Source organism: Panthera pardus, unplaced genomic scaffold (genome assembly GCF_024362965.1).
Source record: "Panthera pardus isolate Hobbes unplaced genomic scaffold, ASM2436296v1 HiC_scaffold_25, whole genome shotgun sequence".
Lineage (NCBI taxonomy): Eukaryota > Metazoa > Chordata > Mammalia > Carnivora > Felidae > Panthera > Panthera pardus.
The window spans coordinates 24,571,644-24,589,641 of NW_026526821.1; the positions used below are offsets into that span (position 1 = coordinate 24,571,644).

Below are 17,998 nucleotides of genomic sequence, written 5' to 3' on the forward strand. Positions count from 1 at the left end.
TGCAAAGGACCAAAAGAGTTTAATTATAAACACAGTCTTACATCTTTTAAGGAAATGCAAGTGAGGCAGCCCCCTGAAGGACCTTTGTAAGAGCACTTGACTCCCTGTGATATTTGTAGAGTTACCTGAGTATTTGAAATTACAGTTCAAGAAAACAAAGGAACTCCAATACAGTAATATACAATCCAGTGCTGCCATTCTCTGTTTTTAGTAAATGAAAGCATAGCATATATACAGACCATTTTGTAAATAACTCTAAAAGAAAAACAAAAAATAAGGGGGCTGGAGATACCAACAATATTAAGTAGAAGTAATAAACCTAAAGAAGTTCAGATACAGTTACAGCCAAAACAAGGAGGGATATAGAAATAGAGAAGTCTAATTCCATGAGTCATCCCTTTTAACATTTTAGATTATTAATCAGATAAATAAAAAGTGGCAGAGTGGGCTTGACTGAAATAGTTCATTTAGGATGCAATCTTTGTGAGCAAGTGAGTCATTTTTCACTTAAATTTCTGATGATTTGACATTGGTATGTCAATCTCTTGATGAAAAATTAGTACCTGAATTTTAAATAGAGTTATTGTAAGTCTTATGAAATTAGATTCTTCTGCACTCTGATTTAAGTTCATAAAAGAGCAGGAATTCATTATTATGAGCTGCTGGATCAGTTTTAAACCACTCTATCTGAAACAAGTGAGGTCCTTCCCTCCTGACCCAGGCTGTGAAATGCTGCCTTCCCCAATCTCCCAAAAGAGCAGAAGAATAAGGCAATTGCTCATTTTACTTTGTTTTTATTTCAACATAACATGCAGTAAAAAAAAAACAAAACAAAAACAAAAAAACCCCCAAAAAACCAGGATTTATTAGCATTTACAATGCTTACAAAGAAAAAGGACTCTAAAAGCAATTTAGTTCAGATTTAAGAAATTGCTCTAATTGAACACTTACAATAAATCTATTTCCAAATGTTCAGTTTGGACCAAAATTTAAAATAGCATTTGGCAGGTAAATTATGTCTGCTGCTTATTTGTAGTATTTTTATATAACCTCTGATTCTTGGGATATCCAGCCCCCATTTTCCTAACACAGCAGGGAAGACATATACATGTGGCCACTTAAATTAAAGGAAGAAATGGAGTAAGGGAGATCCCAGGCTGCAAAAATATATACAAGCATTTACCTTTTCCAGAACTAAACGTTTCTTCCATAAAAATATTAAATAGCCAAGCCCTATAGAACTAGGGCCAGGGCTACTTCAAATATAACTATTCTGTATTTTAAAAATATAGGGCAGAAAGCCTTTTGGGTGATATTTATACATTTTCACACAATATTTCTAGGTCCCTAAATGAATCATCAAGCATTACGTAGAACAAAAACAAGTCTACTTTCTTACATTATTTAATTTAATCTTATAAATCTCTAGTAAATATTGTAGATAACTACATTTTAATGAGAATTCGCCTCAATAGTAAGTCTTTATAGAAGGCTTAATCTCCACAGCCATATATTACCAAAGTTCAGATTTATATAATGAATGGATAGTTGGCAGACATTCGCTCTGTAAGACAAAGCAATAGCATTTTCCCCCCTACCAACAAAAAGGCAGAGTCCCTACTTTGGAAACCAGGGCTTTTAGAGATCATACATTTCCTGGAGTATATGGAATAAAAAAACAAAGATAGGGTTGGGGAGAACCTAATTTCCCCCACCTTTACACTAACAATTTCTAGATGAGGCAACCCTTTTACTCACTTAGGTCTGCTTTATGATGGCAGTGTTTTAGAGTACAGATACACAAGTTTTAAAATGTTTTTGTTGCTTCCAGGATGTGAAAGGACAAATAGTTAGGGACAAAGAAAAAACCATTTTCTTTCCATATGGACCAGGGGTTTGCTACTCTCTGCTTATTTTTGGCTCAGTACTACTTGTTCCTGCTATGCTACCAAAACCTACCAAAGCCCTGTTTCATGAATTATATGAGGCTGTCCTCAGGGTTCAGCTGTGTGTGATAGGCACTCAGCTGGCTGAGGCTTCATCCCACTGTCCATAAAGTCAAACCTCTGACAGCAGCCACCCTGACAGAGTCTAAGCTAGGCCAAGTTGAAAGAATTAACTACAGAGACATTCAAAGTGCATTTAATCAGATACTAATGGAGCAGTCTGAAATTAAATAGTCATGGGAAAACAAGGAAAAACCTGTTAAAACTTTATGAGTGAAGAGGATATCCAACTCAGGACAATGTAAAGAATGGAAAAGATTACTCCAAGGTGTCAGAGAAATGATTAAATTTGAAGACTTTTAATCCACACACAGAATACATTTCTGTGATTACTAGAAATGTATTGCTATTAAATGTACTACTCCCATCTTTTTAGCCAGTACCACAGCTCTCCCTCCCTATGTAAATGTAATGTAGAGGATGTTTCACTGACCTCCCTCTTTGGACTGGAAAGTACTCTAGTTACAACTTGAACTCCCTAGCAATAACTAATAAACTGAAGTTGTTGGATTATGATAAAATTATAGATGGAATTTATATATAATAACATACAAAAATTGCCAATGATGGCCTTTGATGAATTTAGCTACCACCGTGAAGGAAGCACAGTGTTAATATTTTTTATAAAGTTTAGTATTTGCAAGGCGATTAAAACAATCAAACTTCCAAATGAAGAGAGTTATATGGACATTTGCAGGCTGGGACCAACTTCTCCCTGAATTCAAATGAACAAAACTACTTTGTAGAGAGATGCAAGAGTTTTGCATCACTTTCCAGGGATAACAGCAAAATGATGCATGGATTCATGCTCTGGGAAGAAAAAACAGTCAGGCCAGGCTGAAATGAGAGGGAGAGCACAAGCCAGAAGTTTGCTCACATCCCCAGAAGCTGGGTTAAGTTTGCACTTTTAACCAATACCTCTTACCAAGAGGCTTAATAGGAAGATCTTACATATTTCATTTACCAAGGGACTTCCCTGCATATCTGCAGAAGTCTCTAAAAGAAAAAATCTACTCCCAAGCGAGACTTTTGACACATGTATACAAAACTGTTGTTAAAGTAACAATCTAGTGGAATAAGACAAGGCAGATTTCATTGCTGTTAAATCTCATGTTAAGTAAGGTTCGACTAGTCATTTGCAATCTGATTTCTGGAAACATGGAGTAGAAATCCAGAATCACTGGGAGATAAATCTCATGATAACATTAACTTACTTATACTCAAATAACTCTCTAAACAGTCACAGCCCAATTTTACAACAAGATGTGCAACAAGCAGAGAAGGAAAAGGACAAACATTGTAAATAAGTTCTTGTCCTTTGGTGGCACAAGTTCTTGGAAGTTACTCTTGTCCAAATCCTTCTGTTTCTTCAATGGCAAATAACAGCTTTTCCTTCAGTTGCTCATAGCTCTTGTAGGGTGGCAGGTCCAGGCGGTTAAAACTAAAAGTAAGAATTGTTAGCTTGAGAAAAGGAAATATATAAAGAATCATATGACCAGTATAGCATATAACACCACTGGTTTTAAAGTAAAGCAAAACTGGGTTCAAATCCCAGCTCTGTCATTGGGCTTTGAACAAGTGCTTTTACCTTTCTGAATTTTGGATTCTTCTTTGATAACTTGGGAATAACAATATTTACTCTTCAGGGTAGAGGGACAGAGTAACAAGTATACGTACAACACATGGCCAAGTACTTCAGGGTCTGTGCTGACAGCTCAGAGCCTGGAGCCTGCTTCGGATTCTGTGTGTGTGTGTCTCTCTCTCTCTCTCTCTCTCTCTCTGCCCCTCCCCTGCTCGAGCCCTGTTTCTCTCTCAAAAATAAACAAACAAACAAACAAAATTCAGGGGTGGGAAATGGGACTGACTGCAAGTGGGCATAAGGGATCATTTTGGAGTGACAAATAACTTAAAACTGGTTAACTGTTACTACTCTGTAAATCTACTAAATATCACTGAGTTTAAATGAATAACCTTATAATCTTTAGTAGTTTTATGGTATATAAATTATACCTTGATAAAGCTGTTAAAAATAACTCAACACCATGGGGAAAATATTTCATTTCCAATTTCCAAGAGGCTTTAATATCTACAAGGTAACTGGGAAAAGGCTATTTTTTCAACTCTTTCTGATTTTACTTACCAGGTATGACTTCTGGGTAACCAGTTTTCTTTCCCAACTTTTTCAATGCAGAATTTCTGTGGTCCATTGCTCCCTAAAACAGTGAAATCAACAGTCTGATACTCAAGTGGTTCAAATTGTGACCTTCTCCGTTCAGCAGCATCAGCATCACCAGGGAAGTTATTAGAACCACAAATCCATAGGCCCCACCCAAAGCCTACTAAATGGAATCAGAAACTTTGGGATAAGGCTCAGCAGTGTGTGTCTGAACAAGCTTCCAGATGATTCTGATGAGTGCTAATGTTTGAGAACCAATTTGTCAATGTATGCCCAAGAGAAGAAAATGCAGTTTTTTTTAAAAGAAATTGCAATTTTATCTAGCTTTCTTTTGCCAGAATAATAGAATGCTATAAATAATAACAGAACACCTAAAAAGCTCAATTTTAGCTTTAAACACAACAGGGAAACTACAATCCACTGTCTTACACAATAAAACTTGGTTTAAACATTAAATTGTTAAAACTTTATAAAATGTAAACAACCTAGTTAATTCAGTATTAACAATGCTTGTGCTTATAGGTCCTATAGAACATACCCTTACAAACTTACACTCAGTTCTTGCCTCTCATTTATCTTTTGTTGTAGACAGAGTGAATGGGGACCTTATAAGCGCTGGTTTTCTAAAAGGTCACTACCAAGCCCTAGAAATAATCATTTGTAGTCACAATGATTAGTGGTGCTACTCGACTTCTTTAATTATAGGGTGCCAGGCAAAATAAATGTTCTATAATGTGTGAGACAGTCATACTCAATGAATTTTCTTATGACCCACTCAACTAAACCCAGTACATATATGAATTGGCAGTACTTTTGATTTATAGTATCAAAGTGTTTGCACAGTTATGCTAAAAGCCTAGTAAAGATAAGAAATGGTTATTGTGCAAAAGGCTGTTAAAATTATTCAATAATTAACCTCAAAATTATGTTAATTTACTCTAAACCTTCTCTTTTCGATATACTACAGCATTTCTAACCACAAAGATGGAATGTTTTAATAGTACTAATTAATACTTAACAGAAGAGTCCAGATTACATTCAATAGACACAGAGTCAAAAATTAAAACAGAGAAATAGCAAATGAAGGAATTTTAGTGAATTTCACTAATAAAGGCTATTTTACAAATATGTCATATCATCCTGAAAGTTTCTAAAACTTTATGGAATGTTAAGACATCAAGTTGTATACATTATATACACTGAAATTATTTTGGGTTGCCTGTTGTTTTCAATCTTCTTCTAACACTGTCCCTAAACCAAACAAGTTCTATGTGGACTCTTGTACCTATGTTCCTATTTTCAACCCATTTCTACTTTCAAATAGTATGATCTCTGAGGACTTTTTAATCAATCAGAGCCTTGGCCTGTGGTGGAACCTCATCACAGACACTACCTCATTTTTCTCCACTTTGATCATCTGTAATTTATTTTGGCAGGTCTATTATCCTTATTCCATTTAGATTATTTCCCTCTTTTTCTTATCATATTTATTTAAGTCAATTATTTCTTGTTCTCTTTTTTCATATTCTAGTGTTTCTTATACAGAAAGGTTTCTCTGATCTTATCTTAAACCCAAGTCTTTTTAAGTAGGAACAAGTATTTACTAATTAGTGTCTTCTAACAGTTGTTCCCAAATACATATGTATCAAAATAAATATTATTTCATTATGAGTCACTTTTTAAAAATTTTAGTTGGTGCTTAAGTTTATGTATATTTTTTAGAGATTGTAGACACTTTTATTTCATACCTACCAATTTCATTCCAGAATATTAAAGAGGAGATTATAAATATTTGTTGTAGAAATGGGATGTCAGATCTGGCAAGGGTTGAGAACTATCACATTAAATTATATACTTTACTCTTACAACTTTCTCTTCCTACACTGAATGGAAGATTCAACCAGATGACCTCTAAAATTGTATGAAGCACAATCTCGTCTCTGCCTTCCACAGGTATCCTCCTATGTTGTTTTAAACAGCTCCACCTAACTCCAAATATTACTTCTAAGAGCAGACCTAGTTCTCATCTCTTTAATGATTAAATCTAGCTTACACTGAAACTGGTACCAATTTTCTCCTTATTTTGGTCATTACCTTACTTCCCCAACCACCAACATGGTTTTTCTTTTTCAATCTAGAGACCATTCTCAAAGGTGCCCCTCTCCAAAAACTTACTTAGTAATAATCCTTCTCTGAGACCTTGCTAGCACTGGATTAAAAACCTTCTTCCATATTGCTTCTGAGAAACCAGAATATTTCTTTCTCCTCTTCACTCTCTGGACTCGCCTTTAAGTTTGCCTCTAGGCTATTTCTAGCTCATCCCTAAACACAGGTGTTTCTAAGCATCTCTGAATTCGATTTCTGCATAAACCAACTTATTCTAATAGCTTCAAGCATCACTGCTCCCATGACTCTACTTTCCTTCTCTACTTTTACCTCTAAACTCATATGAGCAACACCTGTTAAACTGCCCCTCTGCTCCCTGGTTTTCCACTTGGTTGTCTGGCAGTTGCTTTGAACTCAAGAGGTTCTAAGCCAATCATTATCCTCCCTCAATACCTCTAAACCATGTTCTTTACACTTCACAACTCTATTTCTTCATTTTTCAAAACATGGTTTTATCCTGGACATTCTTCCTTTATTAGCTCATCTTCTGTTCAAGTCCTTTTCTAACTTTGGAACCTCTCTAGCATTTATCCCTTCTTTTCCATCTCTATTTCCATCTCCTAAGATCAGGTTCTCACCATTGCTCCAATATTTTCTTCCTATGCATGGTATACCTTGCTATCAAATTTTCATAATATGCAGCTTCAGCAAGTTTTCTGCTCTTCAAAAAGTTTCATAGCTTCCAATACCCTCAGAATAATGTCCAAATTCTTCTGGTCTAGCTTTTAAAGTAACTGTATCCAACGCTGCCTACTTAGTTCTTCAATTCTGACTCTCTGCTTCAGCTGAAGCAGGCTTAGGGATCACAACTTCTTTTCTCCTATGGTACGTGGCATTATGCTGGTGTTAAAGATTTGAATTTACTTAAGTTATTATCAGTCACAAAAGTATTTCCATGGTCATTCATTTCCAAACAACATACATTTTGATCAGTAACTACTATGTGACAAGCACTATGCAAGACACCAGAAATAAAAAGATAGAGCTCTGTATCTCATGGAGCTCCAGGTATAATAGAGAAGAATGTTAAACACATCATTAAAATATAGTATAGTACAACCAACAGTGCCAGGCTCATAGGAGACACTAAAATGTTTGCCAAATGACTGAATGACCAAACAGATTTACATATAGAAGATCAGTAAGATCACTATTCTATGAAGTTAAAATGTGGGATCTAGTCTTAAGATAAAAAACTTCTAAAGGTAAGGATTACAAAGTGATTTAAAAGTTTACACAAATACAGGTTAACTATGACTAGTTAGGAAAAGGGCTATTCTTTTCTTTGTTATTCCTGAGCTATCCACACTGATCTGAATGTAACAGCAGTGTGATAAACAATTGTCTGTATAGGAAAAGTGATCCTGTCTCACATACCCATGAGGTCAGCAAATCCTCCAACTGGCAATCGACAAGTTCCAGTAACAAACTGCAGAAGTCTCATTCTCTTCTCATTATCAATTTCTTTAACAAACTGTTTCAAAAAACACACATGTAAAGAGATATATAGGTCTTATGTTACATTTAGCATACACAAGAATGAAAAACAATCATTTCAAATGAACTCCCAGTGTTAGATGCACTAGATAATGACTATACCCACTACCGTGTCCATGTTTGTCAAAGCCCTATCAACTTTCCCCTATATAAATCTTAGGACCACATCCTTTTAAGGAGATAGGAAAAAGAAAGGTGCCCTGGGTCTAAGAGTTCCCTACTCATGAAGTCTCAAGATTAGCTCTTCCAGAGCAGCCCGTTCTTTTTCCCCACAGATCTGTCCTATAGGATATTCATGTGGTTACATAAGGACACAGAGCCTGAGTCAGTATGAGCTTTTTGGTTTTATGAACAAATGAAATCAAGTTCATAGAATTCTGACCCAGATATTTCCCAATAACCTCTCTCTCTCAATGTTCTCTAGGTTTTGGTGCAGCTATACACTGCCACAATCAGGTGCCTTTCAACTCCTGCAACTCTGACTCAAAACATTAGGTTTCTGGAGGATGCTTTCTAGCCTGTAGCACAAGTATTTTGGTCCAAATTATTTTTTTTGTAGATATTTTTTTTGTCAAATATTTTAAAATTCTAATCCTATTTGCTATAGAAGTTTGGTTCATTTGAGTTTCTTAGGAATTTCTTTACATAAGTAAGAGGCATTTAAAAAAATTTTTTTTTTAGCGCTTACTTATTTTTAAGACAATGCGAGAGACAGAGTGCAAGTGGCGGAGGGGCAGACAGAAGGAGATACAGAATCTGAAGCAGGCTCCAGGCTCTGAGCTGTCAGCACAGAGCCCAACGCAGGGCTTGAACTCACAAACCGTTAGATCATGACCTGAGCCGAAGTCGGATGCTTAACTGACTGAGCCACCCAGGTGCCCCTGAGGCATTTTTTTTAATGTGGTAAAGTATATATAACACAAAATTTATCATTTTAAGCAAGAATTCAATGGCATTAAGTATGTTCACACTGTTGTGTAACCACTCCCACAATTTCTAGAACTTTATCATCCTTAACAAAAACTGTTACCTCCTCATTCTGCCCAACCCCAACAGCCTCTGTTAACCTCTATTCTACTTTGTATCTCTATGAATTTGCCTATTTTAGATACCTCATATAAATGGAATCTTGGAATCATACAGTATTTGTCCTTTTGTGATTGGCTTATTTCACTCAGCATTATATCCTTAAGGGTCACTCTGTTGTAACCTGCCAGAATTTCCTTTTTCTTTAAGACTGGATAACATTCCATTGTATATGTATATCACATTTTGTTTATCCATTCATCTGTTGATGGACACTTAAGTTGCTTTCACCTTTTGGCCATTGTGAATAATGCTGTTGTGGCCATAGGTATATAAGTATTTGAGTCCTTGCTTTCACTTCTTTGGGTATACTTAGGAGAACTGCCAGTCATGTTAATTTCTATGTTTAACTTTTCAAAGAGCCATTAAAATGTTTTCCAAAGTGGAGCGCCATTTTACATTCCCATCAGCAATATGTAAGAGTTCCAATCTCTCAACATCCTCAACAAGGATGATTATTTTCTATTTTCTGATAATAGCCATGCTAGTAATGGATATGAAATGGTACTTCATTATGCTTTTGACTTGCACTTCCCTAATGATTAGTGATTTGAGCATCTTCTCATGTCCTTATAGCAGACTTTTGAAGACACCATTACGATTCCAAACCAGTTCACCCTCTTAAGTTTTGCCTTCTGAATTATATAATTCTTAATAAGGTATGAATGATGAAAATCATACTTTAGGCTGTTCTAGAACATTCCAAAAGCATTTAGATCAAATGCGGGGGAACCATCATACAGAGAGGTCTTATACTCTGGGCAAAGGTGCAAAGTGTGTGTTGCTTACTCAGAAATAGTCTTTTAAAAATGCTGTTGTAATCTTTTTTTTTTTTTTTTTTTAATTTTAATTCCAGTATAATCAACATACAGTGTTATATTAGTTTCAGGTGTACAATATGTGATTCAATTCTATACATTACTCAGTACTCATCACGATAAGTGTATACTTAAACCCCTTCACTTCTTTCACTCATATCCCATCCATCTCCCCTCTGGTACCCATCAGTTTGTTTTCTCTAGTTAAGAGTCTGTTTTTGGGGTTATCTTTTTCTTTGTCCATTTGTTTCTTAAATTCCATGAGTGAAATTATATGGTATTTGTCTTTCTCAGAACGACTTATTTCACTTAGTATTACACCCTCTAGATCCATCCATGTTGTTGCAAACGGCAAGATTTCATTTTTTTAAGATTTCATTCTTTTCATGGCTGAGTAATATTCCACATATATATGCACACACACATACACACACAAATTTTTTCTTTATCCATTCATCTATCAGTGGACACTTGGGCTGCTTCCATAATTTGGCTATTATGTAATATATTCATTTACTATAATGCATAGGATGGAATGAGGGCCTGAATACAGTAAGACATTTTGTTTTGTGACTTTTTCCATACGTGGTAAGCAATTTCTAAAAAATTATAATGTGTCTGCCAACAGAAATAAACTGAGACAAACCTGCCAAAACCACATGATTTGTTTGCTTGTCCTAGTGTAATGACGGTAGATGGCATGTCTTTGCCAGTCATTCAAATCAATCTCTTGCATTCCACATAAAAGGACCTTTGGAGATTAAAAAAAAAAAAAAAAAAAGATTTCTTTAGGTAACTGTACAAACCTATATAAAAATTCTTGATATATAGAAGAAAAGACTACTATTCAGCAACTCTCAAAAAATTAATCAGGAAGCTTTAGCTTATAACCTGTGCGTCAGGAATGCTGTTGACATTGCTTATGAAGGTTAAGTTTCCACAGATGGTGTTATATATATACATACTCTGGTAAATTAGTCACTCACTGTAGAGAGGTTTTGATAGCAATACTTTTCTTGGGGGTAACACTTTCATATACTTGGATAAATTATGGACTTTTTTAACCACCAGCGAGCTTCAAAACATCCTGCCAGCATAAAAAATACTACTTCTAACACAAAGATGAGAAAGTGAGCTGAAAGCAGACACCTGAAGGCATTATTTACCAGCATGCTGCAGAGGAAGTAAGAAAAACTCATTACCTCTAATTCCTTTGCATCAAAGTATTGCAAATACTGCTGGGGAAGAATTTCATTAAAGCCCTCAAAGAAAGCTTGTGTCTGTTCTTCAACACCTCGAGACAACCTCCATTCAGCTACCATTCTGGTGAATAAATATTAAAAGAGCTATCAGGAAGTTTAGATTTTACCTTTGAATTCCGAGTGTAAAAATAGTTTTTATAAACTTTATTATGAAAAATTTCAAATATTTATAAAAGTAGGATATAATGAACCCTATATCCCAGCTTCAACACGCCACCAATATTATTTCATCATGCCCCTACCCATACCCTAGATATCCTATACTTTCATTTTAAACACAAATAATTCAGCACGTATCTCTATAAGTCTCTTTTTGAAAATAACTACAATTCTATTATCATACAAAAAAGTGAATAGTAATTCTTTTATAGCCAAGTATTCGGTGCTCAAATTCTGACTGACTCAGTTTTTTTTTTTTTTAACATACTGCTTCAATCAAAATCTAAAAAGGGTTCATACATTGCAAACATCTCTTAAGCTTCTTTTAGAGGTTTTCCCTTTGCAATTTTTTTCAATGAAAATACTTTTTAATGAAAATTCTCTAGTAGATACTCTAGATTTCAACTTACTTAAAAAAAAATTTTTTTAACATTTATTTTTGAGAGAGAGAGAGAGGGAGGGAGAGGGAGAGAGAGAGAGAATGCAAGCGAGGGAGGGGCAGAGAGAGAGGGAGACATTCTGAAGCAGGCTCCAGGCCCTGAGCTGTCAGCAGAGCCTGACACGGGGCTTGAGCCCATGAACCAGATCATGACCTGAGCCAAAGTTGGATGCTTAACCAACTGAGCCACCCAGGTGCCCCCTTTTTTAACAATTTTAATGAGCAAACAAATATGGGTATTTTAGGCATTTGATCACTTGATGATAACTTATGATAACTAAAGTCCTAAAGTTTACTGTGAAGCCTCTGAAATTTTGGGAAATGGCAGTATAGGCTGTAGTGGATTAATGTGCCTGGTGATTATAATGATAAACTCTGGGCATATTATAATAGAACAACTATTTGAAAGCATCAGAGAGAAATCAAAGGCAGGCAAAAATTGCTGGGGATTAGATTCTTGAAGGATTTGCATTATGAATAGGCTTTTCTCCTGAGGGCACTTCCCAGTTTACCTGGAGCACAAGAGAATGAAGCTCAAATAAAAGGCAACAGTCTTATTGGGCTGAGGAAACCTGAGGATGGGAGCTTCAAGCTGTCAACAGTTACGTAAAAATCCCAGAAAGAAAGAACACAAAGAGAAGGCACTCCCATCCAAATCTGCACAGGAATTTACTTCAAATCCTTAGCTGATTGTTAAATACACGTGTGTAGCATGATGAGACTCCAAGGAACCCTGTGCAAAGCAAAAACCGAAAAGCCAAAGACCCAAGCAGAAATTTCAGCAGTTACATAGTACCAGAGAGATAGAATGTTAGAGTTTACATCTCACAAAGTTACATGGTAAACACTTTAGGCTTTTCCTTGTAAGAAGTAAGGACCATGTTTTAGGAATAAAGGGAAAATGGAAATAGACCAGCTCTAGCAAGCTTCCAAAGGATCAATGTGATCTGTCCTTCATTTAACTGCCTGTCAAAACAGTCAATATTCTTCAGAGGAAGAAAAAAGAATCCAGAGTCTACCATGTATCATCCACAATTAAAAAAAAAAAAAAAAAAAAAAAAAAGCCTGCAAAGAAGCAGGAAAATGTGAATAATAAAAGAAAAAAGTTTATAGAATTAGGCCCACAGACAGCCTAATGTTGAAGTTAGCAGAGACTTTTTTCTTTTTGTTTTTTGAGAGTTGAGCAAGGGAGAGGCAGAGGGAGAGAGAGAGAATCCCAAGCAGGCTCCATGCTCATTGGGGAGCCTGATGCAGGGATCTATCCAATGACCATGGGATGATGATGGCCTGAGCCAAAATCAAGAATCAGACGCTCAACCAACTGAGCCATCCAGGTGCCCCACCAGAGACTTTTAAAAGGCTATTAAAATATGTATTAAAAAATTTATAGGATAAGATGGACAAAATGGGTAAAGAGATGGGGATTCTCATCAAAGAAACTCTTAAAAGAACCAAACGAAAATTACAAAATATCTGTCTGTAACGAAAATTTTATTGAATGGACTTACGAGCAGTGAATTCAAAAGTAGGTCAATCAAAATGGTGCAAACTAAAAGGGCAGAAAAAAAGATAAAAAATATATAGAGTATCTGAGAACCATGGGATGGTATCAAAGGTTAAACATGCATCTAAGTGAAGTCTGAAGTGTGTAGAGAAGGAATGAAGCAAAAGGAACATCCATAAAGATCAAGTCCCTGAATTTTCCAAAATGGCCTAAATGGCATCAATCACAGATACAGGAAGCTCAGCAAATGCCAAGTAGGATAAATATAAAAGCAATCATAATTAGGTACAGCAGAGTCAAATGCAAAAAAGCAAAATTAAAGAGAAATGCTTTGAAAAACCATAGAAAACAGACATTCAGAAAAAAACATAAAAAAAAAAACCCCAATGGCTCACATATCAAAAATAATAGAAATAACAGAATGACATTATTGAAAGAAAGTGCTAAAAATAAGGGAAAAAAAACCCCTATAAACTTAGAATTCTAAATCTGATGAAAATATCCTTTAAAACTGAAAGTGGTATAAAGATGCCTTCAGATAAAAGCTGAAAGAATTTATTGCCAGCGATTGCACAGAGAAAAATTATACAGAAAGTTTTTAAAACTGATCCCAGATGGAAAAATAGATCTGTGGGAAGAAATGAAGACAACCAGAAATGATAATGTGAGTAATGTAAAAGACTACTTTTTCTTAATTTCTTAAAAAAATCTAGTAATTGGGGGTACCTGGGTAGCTCAGTTGGTTAAACAGACTTCATCTCAGGTCATGATCTTGCAGTTTGTAGGATCAAGCCCCACATTGGGCTCTACGCTGACAATGAACAGAGCCTGCTTGGGATTCTCTCTCTCCTTCTCTCTCTGTAACCCTCCCCTGCTCATACTCTCTCTCTCAAAATAAATAAATAACATTAAAAAAAAATCTAGTAATTGTGCAATGATGTAGGTGGAACTAAGAGAGTATATAATGCTAAGTGAAATAAGTCAGAGAAAGACAAAATACCTACATGATTTCACTCATATGTGGACTTAAAAAAAAAAAAAAACAAACCATGGAGGGGAAAAAGAGAGGCAAACCAAGAAATAGACTCTTAACTACAGAGAACAAATTGATGGTTACCAGAGGGGAGCTGGGTGTGGGAATGGGTGAAACAAGTGATGGGTATTAAGGAGTACACTTGTGAGAAACATTGGGTGTTGTATGGAAGTGGTGAATCACTAAACTGTAATATTACATTGTATGTTAACTAACTGGAATTTAAATAAAAACTAAAAAAAATAGAGTAATTGCTTAAAGCAAGAGGTAATAAAGTATTATGTGGTTTGTAAGGTAAGAAATATGACAACAATTGCACAAACGGCTAGAGATAACTAAAATTACACTATTATAAGCCTTTTACATTATACAAGTAGTAATATAATATCAATCATAAGTTATATAGTCTTAAGTGAGAAATTCAGGATATAGATTATAATCAGAGCAGTCACTAAAAAAATTAAAGAGGGATAGCTTAAAAAAAAAAATCCAACAGAACAGATTATAAAACCTAAAATTTACTCTATTAAAGGCAGGAAAGGAGGAACAAAGGAAATTAGGATAAATAAGAAACATATAGCAAGGTGACAGACTTAAGTCCAACCATATCAGTAATCATATTAAATGTAAATACACTAAACACTGCATTTAAAAAGCAAAGATTATCAGACTGGATAACAATAGTTAAGACCCAAGAATATGCTGCTTGTAAGAAATACTTTATTTTTTTTAAGTTTATTATTTATTTATTTTTATTTATTTATTTATTTTAACGTTTATTTATTTTTGAGACAGAGAGAGACAGAGCATGAATGGGGGAGGGTCAGAGAGAGAGGGAGACACAGAATCGGAAGCAGGCTCCAGGCTCTGAGCTGTCAGCACAGAGCCCGATGCGGGGCTTGAACTCACAGACCGTGAGATCATGACCTGAGCCGAAGTCGGACGCTTAACCGACCAAGCCACCCAGGCGCCCCTTATTTATTTTGATAGAAAGCATGAGTGGGGGAGGGACAGAGAGAGAAGGAGAGAGAGAGAGAATCTCAAGCAGGCTCCACACGGTCAGCGCAGAGCCTGATGTGGTGCTTGAACTCACAAACTGTGAGACCATGACCTGAGCTGAAGCTGGATTCTTAACTGACTGAGCTACCCAGGCATCCCGAGAAACACACTTTAAACACAGACACAGACAGGACTGAAAAGTAAAGGAGAGAGGAAGATCTGTTATGCAAATACTAATCACAGAAGGCTGGAGTGAATATGTTAATATTTAAAAAGTAGAAAAGCAAGCAAGAGACAGAAGCTGGCACTCAAGAAGCAGCAGATAGGTCAAAACTAATCCTGATGTGACATAACTGGTGTTGAGAATATGTGGATAAACTAATGACCCTTGAGACTAAAGTATGAATGAATGCAAAGCATAAGAGGATACATAATAAATTATTTTACTTATAAATTTTATCTGATCTTACAATATTCCCCACAAACATATCTGCATATAAACTGGAGATTATTTTCAATGACTTGGTGTTAGATAGCATAGTGGTTATAGAACCGGTATTTAAAAGAGATCTAGCACTATTTCTACCCTTAAAACTCCCACTTTTGGAGAAAAAGTAAAAGTTCTATATGACCAAAATTTTTTTCTATCACTTTATAAATATTAAAAATTGTGGCTAAACTGAAAATATACCAAGAAAGTGGGTATAAAACCTATCAGTATCCATTAGATTAATTCTGTGTAAAGTTCAGTTTGAGTTAACCTGCAGGATAGTCTCTCTACTCTGCTGCCTCCATAAGAATCTGTTCTCTCATTATTTTGCTGCTAGACTTGTTAAAAGAGAAATTTAGATTGATTGTCTACTGAATTTGGTCCTTAATTTCTTGTAATCTGGCTTCTGTATCTACCACGTGGATGTAGTTCTAACTGTTGTCTTAAGGGTTATTAAATTTATTAGCCTCCACATCTTTTAAAGATTCCTTATTTTCCTTGGCCTCTGAAATGCAGGATATGGCAGAATGGGATATCAACTCTGAGCTGCCTGACAGCACCACCACACGTCATGCTTCCCTTTTTACTATTTGTGACTTGTGCTTTCCAGCCTTCATATCTCTGTTCTTAACTTGTTCTAATTTCTGCACAACTCAATCTTCCCCAACCTTCAAGGTTCCCCAACCTCCATGGTTACAACCAGATGAAATGATGTCTCCCTCCTTTGACTTACTACAGCACTTTTCTTATTCCTCTCTCAACATACTCGTAAGGTAGAAAGTGATCAATCATGTCCTTAATTATACATGATCAGTTCTCTTAATGATTAGTAAAAAGGCCAACAATATTTTTTGAAATACTGTCCATTAGTACCACTAGGCAATTATCAATGTGCTGTAGCCCAACAGAAAGGCTACATTATATCAAAAGGAACATTCTCTCTCACCTGATATATTCCTCTTTATTTTCTTCTGTCACAAGAATATTGCCACCATTAGGTTTCAAATCATGACTCTTGATTTCACCTAAAATTTCTTTATCGACAGAGAAGTACATTTCCAAACCACATTCCTCAATATTGTTTTCTCTGCACAAATGAAATTAACATTATTTGTTATACAAATTCAATCATATAAAAAGTATTTAAGTAAAGGATTGTGTTCTTCAATAATCACTATAAAACTATACCATCAAAATAATAAGAAAACTGGAAAGATTATGCTCTAAATCATCACATTTTTGCCTAAGATCTTGGGTACATTCTGCAAAATTTATCATATTGAATAATGAGACAAGTCTAATACAGATTATTTAAATTCAATAAACCAATTACAAGCTTTCAGTTGAGGTAAGTTATCAGCACCATAATGAAAGCATATAGACTCTATTTTGATAAATTAAATGGAAACAAACTTACTTAACCCAGATGAGAGAATTGTAAAATTCTGGATCAATAGATTCTAAATCCTTGAGTCCAACTGGTTTGTTCAATATACGCTTATAGAATGGCAAAGAAAAACCTGTGTCTATGAATTTCCCATGGAACAAAGCCTATATAAGAAGAAAATAATACCATTTATGATAATTTTATAATAGAACGTTAGATTAATTCTTCACTTAAAGCTCCCTTGTCATCTATTAGGGCACATTTTTGGGAAAAGGGCAAATGTAACAAACTAATCTTAAAAAATGTCTTAGTGATGAGAAAATTCCAAATGAGAGAGTTAAAGAAATAATGCTTTAGTATTGTTGAATTAGCAAAGTAAGCACAGTTCTCTATCTGTACTTACCATGGCAATAAACCTGCCAATAAAACGAAAATATTTCAGGTGATCTGGATTGATGTAAGAAGCAGGATTAATCTGCAGGCAGTAGTTATCCTTTCCTGCATATTCAAACAGGCAATACATGGGGTTCAACACCTCGTGTGACAAAAGAAAGAACCATTCTCTGAAAACAAAAGAAAATTTAGGGTGAAAAAAACCATGCCAAGAAATCAAAGAGCAGAGCTACAAAGTTCTCAGGAATCTACATTCCTCAGCTGGTGACAGTTTCCTAATTCCTTGTTGATTTTTACTGCTTCAGTTCAAACAACCATTTTAGAGAGAGGATATTTACACACTGCATATTATTATATTTCAAAGAATCTAAGACATCATCGACTTAAAAGACATCATTACTTGATGAACCACTAAAAATTTTTCTAATTATAATTGTATTACACAGCCCAATGTCAGAGACATTAAATCTGAAAATGTTAGTCTTAGAATCAATGAAATACTATACAGAGTCAAGTTTAAAATTCACTATTAATCCATGTCGTTGGAGCAGCTGAAAGAAGTCTAATAGTACTCCCACCTGTT

The 17,998-nt window shown here is 35.2% G+C and overlaps 1 protein-coding gene across 4 annotated transcripts in view; it reads right to left on the reverse strand.

The window, feature by feature from the left end:
* The window catches only part of ITCH (itchy E3 ubiquitin protein ligase), a 141,954-nt gene continuing 123,956 nt past the window's right edge, over positions 1 to 17,998 (reverse strand). For all 4 annotated transcript variants that reach the window (XM_053890331.1, XM_019458734.2, XM_019458735.2 and 1 more), the window contains 8 exons: positions 17,426 to 17,585; positions 17,053 to 17,186; positions 16,582 to 16,722; positions 10,952 to 11,072; positions 10,396 to 10,500; positions 7,726 to 7,822; positions 4,147 to 4,219; positions 1 to 3,447 (listed from right to left, as the gene is read on the reverse strand). In XM_053890331.1, coding sequence (XP_053746306.1) covers positions 3,348 to 3,447; positions 4,147 to 4,219; positions 7,726 to 7,822; positions 10,396 to 10,500; positions 10,952 to 11,072; positions 16,582 to 16,722; positions 17,053 to 17,186; positions 17,426 to 17,585 — 931 coding nt within the window. In that variant the 3' untranslated portion in view covers positions 1 to 3,347. The remainder of the gene's footprint in view (positions 3,448 to 4,146; positions 4,220 to 7,725; positions 7,823 to 10,395; positions 10,501 to 10,951; positions 11,073 to 16,581; positions 16,723 to 17,052; positions 17,187 to 17,425; positions 17,586 to 17,998) is intronic.